At 43.5% G+C, this 19,243-nt stretch overlaps 1 protein-coding gene across 3 annotated transcripts in view; it reads right to left on the reverse strand.

Moving 5' to 3' along the window:
- BMPER (BMP binding endothelial regulator) overlaps window positions 1-19,243 on the reverse strand; it is a 262,416-nt gene that overhangs the window by 219,358 nt on the left and 23,815 nt on the right. For all 3 annotated transcript variants that reach the window (XM_060305428.2, XM_030857517.3, XM_060305427.2), the window contains exon 3: window positions 11,320-11,419. In XM_060305428.2, the coding sequence (XP_060161411.1) occupies window positions 11,320-11,419 (100 nt within the window). The remainder of the gene's footprint in view (window positions 1-11,319; window positions 11,420-19,243) is intronic.

The raw sequence follows: 19,243 nt of genomic DNA on the forward strand, positions 1-19,243 counted from the left end.
GCCAGTGGATTCTTAACCACTGTGCGACCAGGGAAGTCCCTTTTGTGTATTTTTAATTGTATGAATGCATTATCTATCAAAAATATTTTATGAAACCAGGCATACACATACATACTCACAAAAGAGTAAAGCTCATATGAATCATATGAATTGTCTCCCTGGGGCACTGCAGTACAGTCATGGATACTGAAGAGGAAAAGAAAGTAAGTTTAGGGGTTCCCCAAAAAAGTCAATTAGTAAGAAAAGCCACCTCCTCCTAAGCCACATGTTGTTTCCAGTACCTCCACAAAGCTTCTTTGCCCACGTACGTCCTCTGAAATTGCTGGTCCACCCACAGTATAAAAGTCCATGGAATTTTATGTCTATTACTCAGTCATAAAAAGAAACGAAACTGAGCTATTTGTAATGAGGTGGATAGACCCAGAGTCTGTCATACAGAGTGAAGTAAGTCAGAAAGAGAAAGACAAATACAGTATGCTAACACATATATATGGAATTCAAGAAAAAAAAAATGTCATGAAGAACCTAGGGGTAAGACAGGAATAAAGACACAGACCTAGTAGAGAATGGACTTGAGGATATGGGGAGCGGGAAGGGTAAGCTGTGACAAAGCGAGAGAGAGGCATGGACATATATACACTACCAAACGTAAGGTAGATAGCTAGTGGGAAGCAGCCGCATGGCACAGGGAGATCAGCTCGGTGCTTTGTGACCGCCTGGAGGGGTGGGATAGAGAGGGTGGGAGGGAGGGAGACGCAAGAGGGAAGAGATATGGGAACATATGTATAACTGATTCACTTTGTTATAAAGCAGAAACTAACACACCATTGTAAAGCAATTATACTCCAATAAAGATGTAAAAAAAAAAAGAAAATAAAAAGTCCATGGGGGGAGAAGGGGTGTGACACAGATGAAACTGCTGCAGACAAAACTGATGCCAGTGTCTCTCTCACTCCTTCATCTCTGGAGCCCTCCTAATTCTCCAGGTCTTTCCTCCCTCCTTCTTATCTCAAAGGCAATGTATGTATTACCAGGCAGAAGAATGGAGCATTTGGAGTCTGAGCCCTGCTACCTCTGAGCAACTGCGTGATCTTGAAAAACATCACTTCCCTTCTCTAAGCATCTCTGTTTCCCCATCTGTTAAATCAGAACGATAATAACCACCACCTCAGGGGTGACTATAACATTATCTATGAAAACCTAAAGACTGGGGTTTGTCTATTCCAAAATATTCTCTAAATCTAGTTCACAGTACAGTTAAAATGACTGGTAGAGTATTAACCTTAAGGCAGGTCATTCCTTATTTGGAATGTGAAACCTGGGACAAACTGCATCCGGGTCAATCATACATATTAACTACCAGAGATTTTGGTGATGTCTAAAAGGAAGGAAAACCGAGGCTGGGGAGAGAGCTGCTCTTTTGTTTGGGCAGCAGACAATGCACGGTTATAAATGCCAAAAGAAATCTGGTTAAAAGCAAACAACCAGATTGACACATGCACGGAAAAACTCACGGTTATTCCATCTTAAACCATGTAAACAACAGGACAATTTATTCTGTCAACATAGGGAGTGTAATTATTTTTTTTAAGTTTTTTTAAATGCTCATTCATATATATGGTAATCGGCTGGCTCCCTCCAAAACAGCCACATAGCAATATTCTGGAAGGCACTGTCATCTTCCAAGTCATTCTCGAAGCAACGGGAGAAGCAGCTCCTTGTTTGTGACCTTGTACTGCTTGAAAGGCAAGCTATAATTAATAATACTCAATCTTTTACCATTATTCATAGCTCTGTTTTACTTTGGTCAGCACTTGGTCTCTATAAATGAGCCCAATCCCCTTAAAATTCTCCATGTATGTTTTGCTCCCTAATTATTTACCAGAACCTAGGATGGTTGTCCAGTTTTGGAAATCAGTGTGCAAATATTTATAGTTTGCCTCTTTCCTTTCATTTTCTGAGACATCATAGGAACTTTTTAAATCAAGTATAAAAATTAAACTATTAAAAAACAACCCATGGGATCACAACCCATAGAAAAATGAGACAAGGCACAGAGAAATCAAAGACAAGAAAAGACTGTGGAAAATAGATCCCACCTGACAAATGAAAGACTATTTTCTTATATCTTTCATCAAAGTATTGTGGACAATTAATATTTTATGCTCTGTATGAAGAAAGAGGATGGAATTTGACCTATAAATGTTTGAAACACACCTTATTTGTTTATTATCCACTAATAACAAACATATATTCAGATAAAAAGTACATTATTGTTCATGAAATCAAATTAAATTAAAGGGTGATTAAATTAAATCACCCAAATTAAAGGGTGATTCTCAGTCCGAGTAAATACAGAAAACCTGCCAAAACCATCTGTTTGCCTCTCAATGATCTCATTTGTTTTCATCAAATAATATTGAGATTTTTCAAATTAGATTAATCTTTTGCCCAGTTATTAGGCTATTTGGATTAAAATGTATGACAATTATTAGCATAAAATAATCTGAAAAGTACACTGAAACACTTGCTCGAGAAGAGTAAGTTGTAATTTACTTACTTTTTTGTTTGAAAGAATAATCTGGCTTCATAAAAGGTAAGAACAATGTGGTAAGCAGTGCCAGGTATCCAATAAATACCTGGCGTGGGATCAGTAAATACTTGTTGAATGAATGAATGAATGGAACATATGAGCCATCTGATTGAAGCAAACAAGAACACAAATGCCTATACACACGCACACAGACACACACACACACAGACACACACACACAACCTTCCTAAAAATCCTTTTGGAAATATGCGTTTTCATATTTCTGTCTCAGCAGATTTACTCTACTGCTTCCTTTCAAATACCAACATCTTCTTCAGAGGAAAATAAGCAGAAGTCATGATAGGATTCTTCATGTTTTTGTCTGACCCCCCCCTCACCCTCCCGTAAACAATCAACAAACAAAAACTTAAAAGCCCAGGAAATGGTATTTTAACAAGCGCCCTAGGTGATCATGGGTGGCGGGCAATGCCTAAGAACTACTCCACGCCTCTGTGTGGATCACGACCTTCACCTAGGAGCTTCCCGCAAACAGCTCTCTTTGGATGTGATGAACTCCTTCTTGATCACAAAAATGAGTTGCCTCTTCTAGAAAGCCTTCCCCAGCACACTCCCCTTGCCCTCTGCACTCTGGCACACCTTCCCTGGAGAACTTACCCCATTGGAGGGTATTTTTTTGTCCTCCAGTAGAGCAAGCTCCTTGAGGGCTCGGATCCCCTCTGGTTGATCTCTGCGTCACTAACACCTTGGCAAGTGAGTGATTTAAGTTCTCTGAGCCTTCGGTTTCCTCATATATAAAATGAGAAAGACAGAAGTGACCCTGCTGTTGTGAGGACTAAGTGGTGAGCATAAACCAACTAACCCAGTATCCAGCACTGTGGGGAAACACATCCCTTTGGGACTACTACTATTCAGGTAACAGGTGAGGATAAAGGTTTTAAAATCAACCAGACAATTCACACCTCACCACCCAAAGGGCTTCAACAGCACTAAGTGGAAAAGCAAATGCCACGGCTTTCTCAAAGGCTTAAAGCTCTTGGTAAATACAAGCAGGTTCCACTTTTCATCACACCAGAAGGTGACCAACATAGAGAAGACCTAGTTTTCCTGTAGGAACAATATCATCACTGAGCCTGGCCTCAAAACAAACAATAGGAATGATCCTGAGAGACCCATAGAGAATGAGCATAGTCTTTTTGGATGTAATATAAACTTCTGTAATTATTTCAAGGAATGAAACGAGACTCCACATAATTACAAATAAACTATGAACACCAATTACAAGTGTCCCCAAATATACATCAGTACACATAGAATATAGATATAAACATAAGCATAAATTAATATGGGAATTTTAAATGGCCCAAATTTCTTAAGAGACTGTCCAAGAAAGAATGAGCTGATGAGATGCCTTCTTCTCTCTGTACTTTCCCCCTATTGGAAGTAACAAAACAAAAAGTAATAACTTCAGAGAGTCTTCAAATGCCTCAAATGTGAAGCATGCTTGATAACTGAGATGATAAAAATGAGGATGATGATATTTTCTCATTGAAAAATCATGCTTAGAAATAAGAGGCATGTAAAACAGTCCCCCTTTCTTCATCTAGCCTATATTCTAAACTTAGTTGATTCTGTTACTGCAGTTCAGTTCATTGGGTGAAATTTTGCAAAAATACCACCATTCAAGTCTTAATTTGTTGACAACTGTCAGTGCTTTCTATATTTCACTGAAAAACAGAAAAGAATTGCTGACCCTCAGTTAGGTTCTTTAAAAGGAACTTGATACCATTTCTCACAAAACCACAGAAAGGGGGAGGAAAATATCCCTTGTAACATGGGAGAAACCCAGAACAGGAAAGAAGTGGGATAGGAATGTGCACGTGGCAGTCTCAAATAAACAGTTGGCTATATGGGCAGTGTATGGGCAACGTGGCTATGTGCACAAGTTTTTAAGGCAAAAGCAGCTGATTTGCCTAAATGTTGCTAAGTGTAATACCAACTTCTCCTCTAGTCTATCATAATCTTTTAGGAAGAAAGGCTTGAAAACTCTCAAAGGAATAGGAAAGGAGACTAGCCTTGCCTCTTTTGGAGGCAATTACAATTTAACTTGTGCACGCCTCTCCCCACAGCACTTTGATTTCCAGGTCTGTCTTTGAGCATCAGACACACAGGGGCACAGCAAGAATGGCAAGTTGGTTCCCTGTAGCTTGGCATAAAACTGAAAGTCTAAATGTCTATCAACAGGGAGACGTTAAATAAATTATTGTACGTCTGTGCTATGGGATCCACACAACTAAAAAGCATGAACTGGCATGGGAAGATTCCTAAATCATATTACTGTAGAGATATTTTTAAAAAGCAAACTGTGAAAGAATAATTACTATTTAATTTCATTTATGTAAAAATAAAACCACACATACAAAATTACATATATATATAAATGTGTGTATACGTAATAAACTGGAAGAGGTCTGGGAAAGACACAATAAATTGATAACAGTTGTTATTTCTGAAAAGAGTGGGGTTTTGTAGCTCATAAAAGACTTTACTCCCTTGTTTAAATTTTTAGTATGGTAATGTATTGATGTAGCAGTGAGATAGCTACTACATCAATAGTTAAAATTAAAAATAAAGTTAAAATTGAAAATAATTATGCTGAGGAAGAGAAAGAAGTTGGAAAAGAAAAAAAAAAGTTTCAGCAAATGACGGGAAGTCCTTTGCCAGTTCTTGGGGCTCAAGTCCCACCACCCTCCCCGCCATTTATTTACACAACTGAATAACTAGGAAGAGTTTTGATAACCATTCACCAGCACTTCAACATTTAAGTTACATTTTCTTGGGCATTATCTACTTTTCTTTCTTTTTTATACCATCATTCTAATGATTAAAAAAAAAAGTTCAAAATAGCAGGAGAGCAAAGGATCACAGCCTCACAGCTACGAGGGGCAAAGAGATTTCACCCCAAAGATGCACTGACCAGGGCAGATATCGACCAAGAGCCTCTCACAGATGTGCTTCTCATTCCTTCATGAAAAAGGCCCACCTTCTCTCTTCCTTTCCTTTCTTTACCTGGTAGCAGTGGTTCTCAAGCCTCAGCCCCCATGAGAGTCCCGGTGGCGACCTGAAAATGTAGACTCAGGGAACCGGGGGCAGAGCTTGTGATACAGCAGGCCTGCAAGCCTAATGGTGAGACCAGTCTGTCCCCCATCGCTGTCATTTACTAGCTCTGTCGCCTTGGGGCTCTCAGTGCCACCACTTCATGTGTAAAACGGGGCTATGATAGTACCTCCCTCAGCAGGCTGTGAGGATCCAGTGCCTGGCCCTGCGTAAGGCCTATATATATGTTCGAGCCCCTGCAATTTTGATGAAGATGATCAGTATCTCAGTTACTACTGTTACTGGGCAAGGCCCAGGAAGCTGCATTATCATAGGTAAGTCTTTGGTCCACTGCATTTTGAGAAACACTGCTTACACTCACAATTCCCTCAGGTAAGAGGAAGAACAAACAAACACAAAGCAATACTCCAGGGAAACTCAAAGCAACTGGCTTGGACTATTGTTCCATCCAGTTAGCAATACTAGATTTCCCCTTCCCACGTGCCTGCTGATAGTAGAAAGGTTTTCTAGGTTTCTAGAAGGCGTGTCTTTGCTGGGAAGCCTGTTAGACCCACACCTTTCACCCATTCTGCCAGGTTAGGTAGTGCTGTGCTCACCTTTACAAGACGCCGGATCTGTCTGGTGATCAGCTTTAAAAACAGCATAAGGGGGTACCTCTTAATGCAAATGACTTTCAAAATACAGGAGAATTAAGTCCATCAGCTCTCCTGTCACCCCGCGTTAACCGGTCGGAAGGGCTTTGAGGTCCCTTCAACGCCCTGAATCCGCTTCCCGGACCTGCCCCGGAAGCAGAGAAGGGGGCTTGGTTCCGGAGGCGGGAAGCCCTGGTGGGAGGAGCCCCGGAGTCGCGGGCGGAAGTCGGTGTGGCCCCGGTGGATGTCCCGCATCCCACCTCCCTCTTCCTCCTACCGGTTGGCGCTGGTCGCTGCCAGCGCGGCACAGGGTCCCCGAGAGCAAGAGCAGCGGTGGCTGTGGATCGGGAGCGCCCGCGGGTGTTTCAGGCCCTTCCCCTGCCAGGCACAGGGCCCCAGGTCTGTAGGAACAGGGTGCGAGTCCTGGCTAGCCATTGCAAACTTTCTGTGACTTAGTGCAAATCGTTAAGTCAGTTCCTCATCTGTAAAATGGGCTTCATGTTACAGATTTAGCACAGTCAAATGTATGCGTCGACCGCAAAAAAAACAAACAAAATTGACCCTGAGATAATCTTGTATTATCAACAAACTCCTCATTACTATGACTCCTCACGGAATCATTCTAAGTAAAAGTTAAAACCTCCAGTGTTAGCACAGAGCACGCCCGTTGGAAGAGGACTTAGGAGAAGCACAGCTGCCGCGGTTGTCTCAGAGTATCTGCACCACACTGAGGATTTGTTGCTGTCCTTGTTCCACTGTGTGATCAGAGGACACGAGATGGGGAGGAGAGGTTTACCCAGATTCCTTGGGAGGCCAAATCCAGAGTGGTTTCTGGGTTCACACCAAGATCTCCTCTCTACCCAGGTAATGCTCCCAAAAAGGGAGGTAATCCTCCCTTTTTGGTCGTTATTCCTTTACTGCACATGTTCTTTGGTCTCAGCTTCTTGTACTTACCCTTGCCCAATGCTAAAATCCAGGGTATAACCTAAATGCCCAGGAATGGAGAAATGACCCAATGAATGTTGGTACGTTCCCACGCAGAATGTTATGTGCCCATTAAGGACAGTATTTCCAAACAAGTTGAGAAGATGTTATGCCCTGATGTTAAGTGGGAGAAGAAAAAAAAAAGCAAAAAAACCCCCAAATAACACAATTCAATAGTAAGATATCAACTAGGTAAACACTTCGACATGGGGAAAAAATGCAGAAAATATATATCGAATATTAACTATTTAATAGTTAATTAAATAGTTAACTGGGTGGTGGGATTATGAGTAATTTATTTTCTGCTTTTCCACAGTTTAGCCTTTTTTTTTTTTTTTTTGCGGTACGCGGGCCTCTCGCCGTTGTGACCTCTCCCATTGCGGAGCACAGGCTCCGGACGCGCAGGCTCAGCGGCCATGGCTCACGAGCCCAGCCGCTCCGCGGCATGTAGGATTCTCCCGGACCGGGGCATGAACCCATGTCCCCTGCATCGGCAGGCAGACTCTCAACTACTGCACCACCAGGGAAGCCCTTAGCCTATTTTTAAAAGCTGCTTCTATGAGCATATGTAACTATTCTAATCAGAAAAGCATAAATAAACCAGTGCAAATACAACTGTGTCCCTTAAAACACAGGAGACAAAAACTGTATTATGGAGTAGAAATAGAGAAAATGAAGGGGGCATCTTAAGAGCCCCCTCTACAGCCTGACAAGTCAGCACTTTTCAGGAGTCTCTCTCAGGAAGGTCCACCTCAGGGCAGACTGGGGATTTTGATCTCCCCCAAAAGGCCTGGACTTTACTGTCAGAAAGAGCACTCAGGGCGCTGAATTCACTGGTCTATTCTCGGGTCCAGTTTAATTTGAAGAGACTTTATCATCTTAAGCTCAAAAAGAATACTCATGAAATGTATTTGTCACAAGTATCATTTTCCCTTGGAAGATTAGGATGATCAAAGGAAAGAATGATGATAAAGGAAACAGCAGGACAAGAAGGAAAGTGGGTTACAGACTACAGCAACCCAAAGTGCCCTCCTGTACTACGGTTAACTGGAAATGAACCTAATGCCTCGGGCATGGTTCCTTCACACATTCTGCTTCCGCCCTGTAGCATCCAACTCATCTCTCACTGGCGAGGCAGCCTTGCAAGATGAAGATGGCAAATCAGCAGTAAAAAAAATAATTAAATAGAAGAGGTTCTTTAAGGTGAATCAACAATAACTTAGACACACATTGGCTCAGTAATGTATTCTTTTCTTTTTTTAATTTAATTTAATTTATTTATTTATTTTGGCTGCATCAGGTCTGAGTTGCGGCACGTGGGATCTTTGGTGAGGCGTGCGGGATCTTCCGTTGCAGTGCGCGGGCTTCTTTCTGGTTGTGGCGTGCAGGTTTTATTGTTGTTGTTGTTGTTTTCTCTCTCTAGTTGTGGCCCGCAGACTCCAGGGCACCTGGGCACTGTCGTTTGCGGCACATGGGCTCTCTTGTTGAAGCGGACAAGCTCAGTAGTCGTGGTGCGAAGGTTTAGCTGCCCCGAGGCACGTGGGATCTTAGTTCGCCCACCAGGGATCGAACCCACGACGGCTGCATTGGAAGCCGGATTCTTTACCACTGGACCACCAGGGAAGTCCCAGTAATGTATTCTTTTTTTTTTTTTTTTTTTTTTTTGTTTTTGTTTTTTTTGTTTTTGCGGTACACGGGCCTCTCACCGTTGTGGCCTCTCCCATTGCGGAGCACAGGCTCCAGACGCGCAGGCCCAGCGGCCATGGCTCACGGGCCCAGCCGCTCCGCGGCATGTGGGATCCTCCCGGACGGGGGCACGAACCCGCGTCCCCTGCATCGGCAGGCGGACTCTCAACCACTGCGCCACCAGGGAAGCCCTCCAGTAATGTATTCTTAACTGTAATTACTTTATCTGACCATCAGCTTGGGAGACTCCTAAGAAGTTACTATTTCAGGTCTTGCATCAATAGCTCTCAGAAGTCACGTGAGTAAAACATCTGCCTCCCAACTCCGTAGGAAAGAGGTGAGAAGTAAATGGTTAATTTCTCCTGCTCCAAAAGGCTTTGGAAGACGCATTTTTATAGTCAAGTCCATCAGGTATTTACAGAGCACCTACTATATTATATTAACTGCCAGGCACTTTGCTAAACACATTGACTGTGTCTCGCCATTAGCTCCCTCCGACACAATTATTATCCTCATTTAACAGGAGAGGGAACTGGGGTAGAAAGAGGTTCCATGTCTCTATCTGCTCAAGTGAAAACATTGGGGTATTAGTTTCTCAGGCTGCTGTGACAAATTACCACCAGCTTGGAGGCTTAAGACAACAGAAATGTATTATTCTCTCACAGTTCTGGAAAGTAGAAGTCCAAAATCAAGGTGTTGGCAGGGCCATGCTCATCTGAAGCTTCTAGGGAAGAACCCTCCTGGCCTTTTCCCAGCTCCTGGTAACCCGAGGCATTCCTTGGCTTGAGGCAACACAACTCCAACCTCTGCCTCTTATTTATTTATAGACTTAAACGTTATAGTTTAAGTCTATAAATAGTAACTACAATAACTATAGTTACTCACAAACAACTTGGCATTAACCCTTGATGTGTGGATTTCATATAATAGTGTGCGTTGAAAAGTTCAAAGTCCTCCTTGAGCGTAGAGACTTGTGGGTTATCACTAGAAATGGCGCTTTAGTTTACTTGGTCTCTGTGGAGCTCCTTTTGAGAGCTCTACAGAAGGGAGCCTCCCCTTTGCAGCTCCAAAAAAGGATATTCTTCTGTGGGGGTAGAAATCACCTGGTCAAGATCTCTTTCAGAGGTTCCCACCCAGGCTGCACATTAAATCTCCTGGGAGCTTCTTCAAAAGACAGATGCCTTAGCCCCCCGCCCCAGGGCAAGTGAGTCTGAATCTCAGCAACAGAGCCCAGGCGTCTATACCTGCCCCTCTTGTTATACAGCCACCTTCTCTGTGTGTCTCTCTCTGCTCTTCATATAAAGACACCAGTCATATTGGATTTGCAGCCACCTTAATCCGGTATGACCTTATCTTAACTAATTACATCTCCAAAGATCCCATTTCCAATTAAGGTCACATTCTGAGGTTCCTAATGGACATGAACTTTTGGGGAACACTCTGCGACCCAGGATGCACCTTCAGGGTGAGAAATCTCTTTGCAACCCAGGACTTTTGGATTTGGACTTGGCAGTGTGACTCCGGAGCCCACATCCTGAATCACTGTGCTCATTTTGACCTCTGGGGGACCACACTGCATACACTGACATACACTAGATGACATCAGAGCGTGACCTGGCTCCTGTCCTGAGGAGCTGAGGGTCTACTGAACACAAACAAGACAATGAAAAAGCACATCACTGAAGTATCTGTGTGAACTTCTGGATGCCATGGAAACTTAACCAGGAAAGTGAGGGATGAGGGCTGGGGGACCTTGAGCACAGGCGGCATCTGGGCAGGTTGGGGGAGAGACCTGAGCTAAGGCAGAGGCAACCTAGAACAGTGTGTTTGAGAGAGACAGGCGTGCCAGAAGGCCACAGAAGATGGGGGTGGAGTAAGGGCATTTTAGAGATGCTTCAAAGACAAAGGGAAGGACTTAGATTTAATTTGGAAGGAAAGAAACAACTTTAATAGGGACCAAAATGATAAAAATTGGTCTAAAAGACTCCTCTGGCAGAGGTGGGCAGGGCGAGCGTAGAGCCTCGAAAAACTGAGTGTTGAAACTTCGTGACAGAACAGGCTTGCGTGCGTGTGTACCAACCTGCAGAGGCATCTCTTTACATCTCTTCTGTGGCATTTTAACAACTTGCCTCAGAAAATAAACCAACGATATAGATGCTCGCCATACTTTCATCCCCCACTAGGAGGACCCCCCTTACTACCAACCCCCCAACACTCACACACACAGCAGCTTCCCTCCCAACACCCACTTGCACCCAGGCCAAGAGCTGAGTGAAGAGAAAGGCGAGAGAAAGAGAAAGTAAAATGCTTGCAGGAGCAGCCAGAAAAGGCAGCCAAAACATAAATTACCTTTGCACCGCTCACAACAGGCTCCCCTCTGCTTGATGGCCAGGGCACAGTCTCTCGACAGCACTGGGCACTTCTCTCTCTTACAGGTCACTTCCTTGTTCTAGGCAAAAAGGACAAGAAACATCTGAAATCAACTTCAAAACAGAATCCCCGGAATCCTAGCACATGGCTGAGGTTTTCCTAGCTTCCCTCTTCCTATCTTGCCTTCATCTTGGTGAGAAAACTCTGTGATAGCAAATGAGATTTTGCTCTTTCTGGAACAAAAATATCCTTCCAGGAATAGATTGAGATTAGGGGTAGATAAAAGGGGATGAAAAGTCCCTTCTTTACCAGCCAATTTAACCTAGATAACCGAACTCCGAGAGAGAGAGAGAGAGAGAGAGAGAGAGAGAGAGAGAGAGAGGGAGAGAGAGAGAGAGAGAGAGAGAGAGAGAGGCTTTCTCCCGCCCTGCTCTAAGGTTTCTTTTTAGTACACACTATAGAAATGATAATATTTGTGTAAATCATATTTTGCCCATTGGGCTACCTGGGCCAGGACTGCATCGTGAGAACAAAAATATTTGCACACGGCCGTCCAACAATCCTTAATAGTAGAGTGCATTAAAATGCAGCAATCTAAAGTTCCAACTCAAATAATGACAAAGTTGAGTATTGAATCGGCTCAGTAAGAGAAAAGATAATATTCCCTATGCCAAGCAGAGACACAGGAGTCAGTGTTTTATAGCTGTGGGACAGCTGCATTATATTAGCACTTATGCTAATGACAGTGTGGTGAGCATTTGCATCTTTGGTTTTATCCTGAAAAGTTAGCTATTAAAATGACTTCAAGAAGATCCAAATATGATGCATATACCTGTTTGGAGAACAGGATGCACATGAACCAAAAATACTGTATCACAACACTTCAACGAGATTGGAGCTGTAACAAGGTTCTACTAAATGCTAGGTGCCGTTGCTTCCATTCCTATTGAAATGCTGTGAGATAAGTATTATCACTATCTCTTGTTTATAAGCAAGAAAACTGCTGTTCAGAGCAGGTCTATGACTTTTTCAAGATCATACAGCTTTGCAGTGGCAGAGGTGGATTTCGATATTGAGCTCTCAAATGTGTACAATGCCCACGCCCTACCCTGAGTTAAGGCTGGGATGGCCACATTCATTGCCTGATTTAGGGAGAGATCAGAGAGGAGCAACTGACCAGCCCGCTGACCTCGAGATGAATTCAGAACCCTCCTGGAATATGTGCAGGAGAAATCCTGACTCAGCCCTGACAATGACCTTGGGAAGTTTCACAAGTGTAACCAGTATGCTTCAATGTCAAGAATAAGGAAGATCTCCCCACTTCTATTCCAGCACCAAGGAGGGGTGTGGGGGGTGAGGGGTGTGAGAGTGTTTAAGTGTGTGTGTGTGTGTGTGTGTGTGTGTGTGTGTGTGTGTGTGTGTGTGGGGACCTGGGGTCCAAGCTGAGCCCATACACCAAATTCTAGCTCTAAAGCAGTTCTCAGATAAAACATGTCACCTTCTGTGCTGCCCTCCAATTCCCTAGGAGTTGCAGAGCCCCTCAAGATGTTCCCAGGGGCTAAAATGATTCTAAAATGAGTCCAAATGAACCTCCGAGAGTCCCAGAACCCCACTCCCTCCAAGTCACCAATCACTCCTCCCCCAGAGTAAGGTATATGGAGCCTGGGCACAGGTGAGCCTCACCTTTCCAACAGCTCTATTTCTACACAGTCTTGTTGTCTCACTGCGCTGATGGCTTTGCAAGGCCACTGAAGCATGGGAATAATGAGCCCACCCCGATCGGTGCTGCTCAAATGCCCCCACGTAGAAAATGGCCATCATTACCGAGGCCAATGTGGTAAACACACTGATGGGGCCGTCCCAACACCTGCCTGGCCACTCAAAGAGCGAGCATCATTTCTCAGCACTGTACCCACTCCTGCAGGGCTGGTGTGCAGACCTTCTGTTTCTTCGTTTATTGGTTATTGGTGTCTGATTGTAAGGTGTGGTTGACCTGAGTAATCCAGTCTCCTTTTCTTTCCCCCTTTATGGTGTGTGTTATGTGATAAAGGTTCTCATAGGGCTAGCAGTGATCCTCACCCTTGCCTGCTAATCAGAACCCGTGTGCAGTTCTTAACAAGGCCTGGCACTGTCTCCCATTCCCTGAAGCTCAGATCTGATTTATCTCAGGACCAGGCTCCCCAGGTAATTCCAGTGTGCAGCCCAGGCTGAGAACCACCACTGTGCGGGGAGCGTTCTTAGTACCAGCGGGGCTGAGGTGGGCTCGGGAGCTGTCCACAGTCCCGGAGTGAACGGCTGCCTGCAACCTGAACCCAGGTATCCTGGCTCCGAGCCCTGCAACTCTCCTTCCCTCACCCTCTCTTCTTCATAATAATGGTGGCATCATGACTCACTGTAAGTCATGGCCCTTTGAGTTATGTTCATATTTTTTTCTTAAATACAAACATAATACATAGTTATGGTCACAATTCAAATTAAAGAGGTACATCCTTAAAAATTAATAGTGCCCTTTTGCCACCACCAAAGTAATCTAGAACAACGATCAGGTGTCTATGCTGCTTGGCATTATGAACAGTGACTTAGCTTTGCAAAGTGCAGTTACTCAAAGCCATAGTTTGATACCAGCTGCCCCACCCAGGGCATTACCTCAGAGCATCTGTTACCTCGGCTTTATGCATTCAGCAAAGCTGGCTGCAGCCTTAAGGAAAAGCCACCCCCCAACCCCCAAGTGCATCTCCTCTCTGAAAGGAAGACTCCTCAGACATAAGGAAGTAAGAACTCTAACAGTAGTCAGAGTGGGTGTAAAGTCAAAATTTGGGGTCTAATGTATAGGAAGACACACAGTCTCTTACATATAGGAATTCTTTGCTAAATTAGAAACCTAGCAGCCAATCAAAATCCATAGCAAGATCCCAAGATCCATAATAAATAGCTCGTAATTATAGTTCAGCAGAAAAATTATTTCAACCAGATGATTTGTAGATTCACTTCTGGAATTTTTTGTGTACTCACACACACACACACACACACACACACACTCGCACAGAGAGAAATAAACCTAAACCTTAGCTGTAGGTTTAGTGAGGTTATTTCCCCCTTCTGATAACACTTGGAGTTTTTTTATATCTACCAAGGGTCACGCTGGTACAGAGCTGCCAGACCTGATCATTTCCCAGCTGCCTGGTTGCATGGATATAGAGCACAAGCTCAGAATCCCAGGCCCTCAAAGAAAGAAAGAAAAACTGCAGAGAATCGCTGGTGAGAGGCTGATTCCTCCATCTTCTTAATTGAGTCCAGCAGCTACAGAGTAAATTCAAGCACAGGTTAATTAAGACCACTCACTTTGCTTTCCCTGATTTTGTCAAGAGACAAAAACACTGGTCTTCAAGCCAGCAGCTCTGGTGAGAAGGGGCACACGCAAAGCCGTGTCTTCAGGACTCCCTCTCCACTGGCCGCCTCATCCCCACGTGCACCAAGTGTCCTCTGCTCTTACTCAAGGTCATGGCTCATTCGGTTCACGTTTTCATTCACAAAAATGTTTTCTGACACTGACTCACACTTACTGAACACTTTCTATGTATCAGGCTCTGTGCTAAGAATAGTATATGCATTATTTCACAAAAAAATTCCACATCATCCCCATTTTACAGATGAGGAACCAACATTAGTAAACTTGCCCAGGTCACACAAGAGGAAGATCTGGAATACAAATAGAGGTCCGACTCCAAAGGCACGTGCTTAAATGCTGCACTTTGCTACTTCCCAGCATGCAGGATACACACAAAAACTAAAGAATGTCATAGTCCTAAGGCCCCAGGAGAGATTAATACCTTCCAGGTGGTTCCACATATGTGAAATGAGCTCTCTAACAAGAGCTGAATAGCTCCAAGGAGCTGTGTCATCACCAACCATGGGAAGGTCTACAAACACCAGCTGTTTTCTGGTAACAAGGAAAGATGCACTATTTTGTATATTGATAGGTATCTATGCCTACCACACCTCTGACAGCCAGACTCACGTCCCCAAGCAAATTTTCCCCAAGATTCCAACCTGAGTTTGAGTCTCCCCAAATCTAAGCCACAGAAACGGTGGTAAAAATGCTCTGGAGGAAAATGTCAGAACATTCTTAAAAACCAACCTAGCCAGTGCCTACGAGTAATAAACGCCATCACATTTTTCATTCTCAGTCTCTGTCTCTCCATGTTTACCACTTTCTAGGGTCAGCCAGCCTGTGATTTACCTGTTGTCAAAGGCATCTGTTTGCATTATTGCCTCCTTTCAGAAAGACCAAATATATCAAAATTCAAAACACAGCCTCTGGGGGCACATGAAATGAAGTGCCAACAAACAAAAAGAAAAGAGGGGCATAGGGAGTAATAAAGAAAAAAACTTACATAGCTGGCAACAAAGCTCTATAGGGACGGGAGCCAAACCACAGCTCCGGCGCAGCCAAGTTCAAACAGGATTCCAGCAGCCAGCTTGCTGTATCTAAGATCTGCCACTAGATGGCAGCACAGAGTCCCTTGGGCTTAGGAAATGTGCCAAGAGACCCGCCAGTGCCTCCTGAGCATTTTTCAGTGTCTGGCATGGTGGGAAATGATCTCTCGCTGATTTGGCGGCGCGGAGCGCGGGGGGGGCGGCTGGTTAGAGAAGATAGCAAATCGCCATTCTGAGATTTTCCTGTTTGCTTTTCTCAACGAGAAAAAAAAAAAAATGTTTTTGAGATGCTTTTGTTTTATTTCAAGCCAGTGTCTTGAAGATATTTTTTTTTTCTAAGATTCTTCCAGGCGCAATCCTATTATGGACTATGGAAAGTATTACCTGACCTTTCATTTATATTTAAGCATAATAATAAAATAAAAAATCTGGAGAGGACAACACAGCAGCTGATATGATGAGAGTGATCAGGGAGAAACGTCGGCTGGCAGATGCTGTATTTCTAGACTATGAAACAGCAACACAAATCTCTCGAAATAAGGAAAATGAAAATACCTGGTGCCTTGCCTGCTGATCTTCCATGTGATTAGCCATATTAGGAAGGTGGCAGACCACATGAGTCTATTCCTCTAGAAGATGGTGTTATTTTCCTTCCATCCTTGGCTTTTATGAAAGCAAAGCCTGCCTTGGAGGCAAATAGCGGTCATTTGGCGAACTTGCAAATTCTAAGTGCCAAATCCTTTTTCAGAAAATCAAGAAGGCCGTGAAGTTGTAATATTTTTTTCTGCCCCAAATGAACAACAAAATATGTCAATAAAGCACATGGGCCAGGTGATATCAGTAGAGAGGATAAAGAGGTAGAAGTGACTCTCTTTCCTAAATTAAAAACCCTCCAGACTACCCTGCCTTGCTGCATATATGCACACACCCCTGTGTCATTTCCTCACGGTAGTCTTTTTTAGGGAGGGGCCCTAGAGATGGATTCCCCTATCAAAATGCAAATATCCATGGGGCTGGACCCATAGTAATTCTGAATCAGGCGTTCCCTCTGTCATCAGCTACTGTCAGGGGATGGATGCCCAGCACAGTGACTCGGAGAAGGAAAGGAGTGGAAGTTCTAAAGCAGCTGAACCAAAGGCTTGGCCCATGTGCCATTGCACCCAGTGCTGTGTGAACAGGAAAGAAACCACGCAGCAAGCTTCCTATCTATGGTCTGGAAATGTACACGTGCTTAGAGCGGACAAGACATCAGACGTTAGCAGATCACACAAACACTGCAGTGTAACTTCTGACACCAAGTGAGAACTACAGAAAAGAATTCCACCTTGACTCAAAAGCTATCATTGTCAGTGAGCGCAAATAGGACACTAAGATCCTTAGTCAAATTCTCTTTATTACCGAATTTGTTTGAAGTGCCCACACGGTAGTGTTTCACTGTTTGAGAGTCTCAAAATTGCTCACAGAGGAATTTGTTTTTAGGAATACAGATGTTTTGCGTCAAGTTTCCCAAGGAGGAAGGTGATCCAACATCAGCGCATGTATTCTCCTTGGAATTCCCAGTCTCCCCACACATGTAGTCAAAGAGGTCAACTTTTCCTTGAAGTGCTCCATTGTAACCCAATTCCAGGCCCGAAAGAGCCGAAAAAGGAACTTTATGGTACTTTCGAACACCAGTCACAATTTCTCCTAGGCAATATTATAAAATGTCTCATAAACAGAAGAATAATACTTCATGTTTACATAGCACTTTTCTTCTAAAGAGCTCTGCAGACATTATTTCATTAATCCTCACAGGTTTCCTAAGATTTGCAGTCGGAGGAATGGCACACAATGAAGTTAAGTGTCTCAGGTCCCTCAGAGCTAGCTAGCAATGAACTTGGGAAGAGAACCTGGTTCCCAGACCTGGATTAAGAGGATAGCCAGGGAGGTTAGTTGCTAAAACACAGCATTAAAATTTATGGGTGCATCATATTAAAATTAGGTTAGCTCCTACATGACTGTTGAGAGTTCAGGACTAGATTAGTATGTAGTTGAGCGAGTCTGGAAATTTTCTGGAAAGACAGGCCACCTGGGGCGGACATGTGAGGTCTCCCGCCATGTTCCCTGCCCTGTTAGAAGGTAACCTGTGAAAGATGCCACAGAAGGGATGGGCCAAAACTCCAATAAACAGCTCTAACTGCAAAACGTTACAGTTCTAGAATGCAGAAATGTAGACAAAAACTGAAAGAAAAGATCCAGAGGGGGCAGGCTTCATTGATGTCACCGGTTTTGAGAATCCAAAAAGTAAAGTGATTCCCTCTCTGGAACATGTGGTCCGGGGAAATCCTTTGCAAGGGAGCATGAGCCTCAGAAAGGAGACAACACAAGTTTGTACGTGCTCCAGCTGGTCTCCTCTGGACAAAATCTGTTCTTAATCTCTTAGAAAATAATCATGGGTGGGGGGGCGCTGGGAGGGGGTGGGGAGAGACTGAGATAGCTCAGTGGTTGCCAATGGCAGTAGTAAATGTGATTGATGATTTATTATTTTAATTAAGCTTTGACTTGCTTCTTCTTTGTTACTGATAGTACAATTGACTTCTTCATAACTCCTGCACAGGAAGAGCTCGGAGGAAAAAAAAAAAAAAAAAAAGGAAAGGCAGTTTGGGACACTCCAAAGCCTTAGTGTACAAATACGAGGCTCTGGGCCATGTCTCTCAGCTCAACGAAAGTCGAAAAAACACTAACAAAACCATTTCTAAAGCGAAGAAAGTGCGTTTGATAGGGAAAATAACCCAAATTTCCCAGCTGAGGTCTCTTCTCTTCCCCAACTGAGTGAGGTCAGTACAAGAGGTGGGAGGCATCTGAGGTCAGTAGAGGCGGGAGGTGTCAATGGCCCTTGCTTTTACTTTATTATTTGCTGTAAAGAGTCATGTATTTTAATGAAATTGAGAGGAAACATAGCCTTTTTTATTTATACAGATATCTACCATTTCTGATGTTTTACGTTACTTCCTGTAAAATACAAGCTTCCCTCTCATTATTTCCCTGCAGCTTAAAGAACTTTCTTTAGCATTTCCTGTAATACAGGTCTGCGGCAATGAAGTCTCTTATGTTTCTGTTTATTTTAAAATATCTTTGGTCGATGGCCCTTGCTTTTAACGTAAAGTAACATTTCCAGATCTTTCTGAACCACTTCCCCAATCGCCACCACTTTTGCAAATCCCTGCAATAACCAAAGTCACAGGGCTGATCCATCTCTAACCAAACAATGAAGTGGCAATAATAGTTTTCCAGGCAGGTTGCTGAACGATTCAGAATAATAGCACCTGACATTTATGGAACATCTATTATTTGCCAGACTGTGCTCAACGCGTTTTGTGTATTATGTCCTTTTTAACCTTCACAACAAACCTGAGGAACGCACTGATTTACCCCTATTTTATGGGTAGAACTGAGTCTCAGAGAGGTTAAATGGCTTACCCAGCTT

Source organism: Globicephala melas, chromosome 9 (genome assembly GCF_963455315.2).
Source record: "Globicephala melas chromosome 9, mGloMel1.2, whole genome shotgun sequence".
NCBI lineage: Eukaryota > Metazoa > Chordata > Mammalia > Artiodactyla > Delphinidae > Globicephala > Globicephala melas.